Here is a 5,005-nt window from a genome sequence, read left to right on the forward strand (position 1 = left end):
CCAGGATGGTCTTGATCTCCTGACCTCGTGATCCACCCGCCTTGGCCTCCCAAAGTGCTGGGATTACAGGCTTGAGCCACCGCGCCTGGCCCCCTGCTTCTAGGTATGTGTAAAGAGGGCCACCCCTTTGGGGGAAGCAGGGAGCCCATTTTGCCTGCAAATTTATGTAGTGGCCTGGCAAGAGCTTTTGATTCCCCCAGCTCTCATTTATTGCGTGCTGACTCTAAGACAGGCATTACACCAAGTGCCTCACACATTTACATTATTTAAAACTTTCCACAATCATTTGAGGCAAATACTATCCCCATTCAAAGAGGAATAAACCCAGGCTCAGAGAAGTTCAATGACTTGCTAAGTCTCACAGCTGGGAATCTTGGGAGCCACGTCTGCAAGACACGAAAGACTGTTCTCTTAGATTCTACACTCTTTTCTTATGATACCCATGAGTCAATATTAAAGAAGATACTGGAGGCACCAGGCTGGAAGTAATCCCTTTCCCAGAACTCCCATAGCACAGAGTTAGTTCGTCTCATATGGAAAGCATGCTTCATCTTCTATGAAATGCTCAATAAATGTTTGTTGTATTAGTGAGTGAGTGAATGTAGGGCAGTAAGTCAGTGCTCTGCTTTTAATACACAAAAGGAATTGAGATGGGAAATCAATTCTCACATATGCATCTGTGGTCCTTTGTTCATCACATCACTTTTCTCTAAATTGATTAAGAACAAAGTGAAGACCAGGCGCAGTGGCTCACGCCTGTAATCCCGGCACTTTGGGAGGCCTAGGCAGGTGGATCACTTGAGGTCAGGAATTCGAGACCCACCTGGCCAACATGGCGAAACCCCGTCTCTACTAAAAATACAAAACTTAGCTGGGTGTGGTGGTGCATGCCTGTAATCCCAGCTACTCAGGAGGCTGAGTCAAGAGAATCACTTGAACCCGGGAGGTGGAGGTTGCAGTAAGCCGAGATTGCACCACTGCATTCCAGCCTGGGCAACAGAGCAAGATTCTATCTCAAAAAAAAAAAAAAAAAAAAGAACAGAGTGAAAACACCTGGGAGCCAGATGCAGTGCCCTCCCTGCCATAGATGAAAATAAAGGGGGAACTGGAGGTGTTGACATGGCAAGTGGGCATTCTTGGAAACAAGCTTCTGGGGTGTGAAGGTTACTAGACTCTTGACCCGAAACCACCCCCAGGTAATACATCATGTGCTGGGCTGGAGACTTATGTGTAGTGAGAGGTAGCCCAGCGTAGTGAGCTCAGATGGGGATGGCAGACTGCCTGGGTTTGAATCCCAGCCTCCCCCTTTACTAGCTTGATGATCATGAGCAAAACGTAATCTCACCTTGTCCTGGCATCCTAATCTCTGTTTCAGCATCCTCATCTATATAATGAGGATAATGACAAGAGCACCTACTGCTCAGAGTGGTCACGAGGATGAAATGAGTCAATACAGATCAAGTCCTGAGAACAGTGCCTGGCACAGAGTAAGTGCCATATCCACAATAGAAGTTGTAATTATAAAGACTGGCCTTCTAGGTTAAATTTCTTTTTTTTGTTTGGTTGAGACGGAATCTCACTATATAGCCCAGGCTGGAGTGCAGTGGCGCGATCTCAGCTCACCACAACCTCCGCCTCTCAGGTTCAAGCCATTGTCCTGCCTCAGCCTCCTGAGTAGCTGAGATTACAGGCACTTGCCACCACACCTGGCTAATTTTTGTATTTTTAGTAGAGACAGGGTTTCACTATGTTGGCTAGGCTGATCTTGAACTCCTGACCTTAAGTGATTCATCTGCCTCGGCCTCCCAAAGAGCTGGGATTACAGGCATGAGCCACCGCGCCCAGCCTCTAGGTTAAATTTCCCATGTCTATTCTCTCCGTCTCACCAATGTGCTTGTCCATGAATGCTAACCTCAAACTATTGGTAGGTTCCCATCCCATAGTTCACACTTACCTTGTCAAACATGAAGACTTTATTGATTTGGCCTTGGAAGATCTTCAGGACAGAAGTGATGTGCATATAGGCATTCTGGATGGCTGGGCCTATCTCTTCTGCTTTGTCTTGGTCTTCAAACATCAGGTTCACAAACATAATCGTCACTGGGCGAAGCTCAGACAAATAGCCCTGAAGTTGTTTGTCATCAATCTGCAAAGTGGACAGCAGCTTTCTGTAGGTGTCCTTGGCAGTGGATCCCTCCCCCAACACAGCCCCCACCTCATACCTGAAATCATCTAGGGAATGTCTACCTCAGAATGTGTGAGGTAAAACATGACAGAGCCAGCATGCCTGAAGTCGAGCAGATGGAAATAGAACCAAAATCCCTCTCTTCCAGTGGGGACTTATGCATGTGTTAATTTTTGGCCAGCAACCACTCCATTACCCCAACTGCTGGCTTCCTCATGCCAATATGAGCCATCGCAATAAGGGAAAGAACTACTGTTCTTTTTGGCTCTCTTATTTTTTAAAAAAATTTTTAAAAATTTTAATTTTTGTAGATCTATAGTAGATGTACATATTTATGTGTTACATGAGATATTTTGATACAGGCATGCAATGTGTGATCATCACATCAGGGTAAATGGATTATTCATCCCCTCAAGCGTTTATCCTTTGTGTTACAAACAATCCAATTATATTCTTTTAGTTATTTTTAAAATGTATGGTTGTATTAGTCCGTTCTCCCACTGCTATAAAGAACTACTTGAGACTGGGTAATTTACAAAGAAATGAGGTTTAATTGACTCACAGTTCCCTGGGCTGTACAGGAAGCATGGCTGGAGAGGACTGAAACTTATAATATGGGGGAAGATGAAGGAGAAGCAGGCACGTCTTATATGGCCAGAGGAGAGCAAGGGGAAGTGCTACACACTTTTAAACAACCAGATCCCATGAGAACTCATTCACTATCATGAGAACAGCAAGGGTGTAATCTACCCCTATGATCCAATCACCTTCTACCAGTCCCCTCCACTAACATTGGGGATTATAATTCGACTTGAGATTTGGGAGGGGATACAAATCCAAATCATATCAATGATTAAATTATTTTTTACTATAGTTACCCTGTTGTGCTAGCAAATACTAGGTCTTTCTCATTCTTTCTCTTTTTTTGTACTCACCGACCATCCCCAGTTCCTCCTCATCTCCCACTACCCTTCCCAGCCTTTGATAGCCATCCTTATATTCTCTATCCCCATGAGTTCAATGGTTTTATTTTTTATTTTTATTTTTTTGAGATGGAGTCTCGCTCTGTTCCTCAGGCTGGAGTGAAGTGGCACGATCTCAGCTCACTGCAACCTCTGCCTCCTGGGTTCAAGTGATTCTCCTCCCTTGGCTTCCTGAGTAGCTGGAATTACAGGCATGTACCACCACACCTGGCTAATTTCTGTATTTTTAGTAGAGATGAGGTTTCACCATGTTGGTCAGGCTGGTCTCGAACTCCTGACCTCATGATCTGCCCGCCTCGGCCTCCCAAAGTGCTGGGATTACAGGCATGAGCCACCATGCCCAGCCCAACAGTTTTAATTTTTAGCTCCCACAATTAAGTGTGAACATGCGGTTTTCTCTTTCTATACCTGGTTTATTTCACTTAACATATTGACCTCCAGTTCCATTCATGTTGTTGCAAATGACAGATCTCATTCTTTTTTATGACTGAATAGTACTTCGTTGCGTATATGTACCACATTTTCTTTATCCATTTCTCTGTTCATGGATACAAGTTGCTTCCAAGTCTTGACTATTGTGAATAGCACTGCGGTAAACATGGGAGTGCAGATATCTCTTCAATATATTGATTTCTTTTGAGTATGTATCTAGGAGTAGAATTTCTAGATTGTATGGTAGCTCTATTTTTTAGCTTTTTGAGGAGCTTTCAAACTGTTCTCCATGGTGGTTGTGCTAATTTACATTCTCATTAACAGTGTACAAGGAGTCCCTTTTTTCCACATCCTGTCCAGCATTTGTTATTGCCTGTCTTTTGGATAAAAGTCATTTTAACTGGGATGAGATGATAATCTTACTGTAGTTTTGATTTTCATTTATCTGATGATCAATGATGTTGAGCACCTTTTCACATATTTGTTTGCCATTTGTATGTCTTCCTTTGAGAAATGTCTATTTAGTTTTTTTTTTTTTGAGACGGAGTCTCATTCTGTTGCCTGGGCCGGAGTGCAGTGGCACATCTCAGCTCACTGCAACCTCTGCCTCCCGGGTTCAAGAGATTCTCTTGCTTCAGCCTCCTGAGTAGCTGGGATTACAGGCACCTGCCACTACGCCCAAATACTTTTTTGTATTTTTAGTAGAGATGGGGTTTCACCATGTTGGCCAGGCTGGTCAGGCTGGTCTTGAACTCCTGATCTCATGATTTGCCTGCCTTGGCCTTCCAAAGTGCTGGGATTACAGGTGTGAGCCACCGTGCCTGGCCTTATTCAGATCTTTTACCCATTTTTTAAATTGGATTATTAGATTTTTTTCTATAGAGCTGTTGGAGCACCTTATATATTCTGGAGATTAATTCCTTGTCATATGGGAAGTTTGCAAATACTTTCTTCCATTTCTTCACTTTGTTGACAGTTTCTTTTGCTATGCAGAAACTTTTAAAACTTCATGTTAAAATCAATGTGCAAAACCCACAAGCATTCCTATACACCAATAACAGACAGAGAGCCAAATCATGAGTGAATTCCCATTCACAATTGCTTCAAAGAGAATAAAATACCTAGGAATCCAACTTACGAGGGATGTGAAGGACCTCTTCAAGGAACTACAAACCACTGCTCAATGAAAGAAAAGAGGACACAAACAAATGGAAGAACATTCCATGCTCATGGAGAGGAAGAATCAATATCATGAAAATGGCCATACTGCCCAAGGTAATTTATAGATTCAATGCCATCCCCATCAAGCTACCAATGACTTTCTTTACAGAATTGGAAAAAACTACTTTACAGTTCATATGGAACAAAAAAAGAGCCCACATTGCCAAGGCAATCCTAAGCCAAA

At 43.1% G+C, this 5,005-nt stretch overlaps 1 protein-coding gene across 3 annotated transcripts in view; it reads right to left on the reverse strand.

Moving 5' to 3' along the window:
* Window positions 1-5,005, reverse strand: part of ADCY10 (adenylate cyclase 10 (soluble)) — a 105,295-nt gene that overhangs the window by 71,302 nt on the left and 28,988 nt on the right. For all 3 annotated transcript variants that reach the window (XM_011933403.1, XM_011933402.1, XM_011933401.1), the window contains one exon: window positions 1,955-2,146. In XM_011933403.1, the coding sequence (XP_011788793.1) occupies window positions 1,955-2,146 (192 nt within the window). The remainder of the gene's footprint in view (window positions 1-1,954; window positions 2,147-5,005) is intronic.

Source organism: Colobus angolensis, unplaced genomic scaffold (assembly GCF_000951035.1).
Source record: "Colobus angolensis palliatus isolate OR3802 unplaced genomic scaffold, Cang.pa_1.0 Scaffold126, whole genome shotgun sequence".
NCBI classification, from domain to species: Eukaryota; Metazoa; Chordata; class Mammalia; order Primates; family Cercopithecidae; genus Colobus; species Colobus angolensis.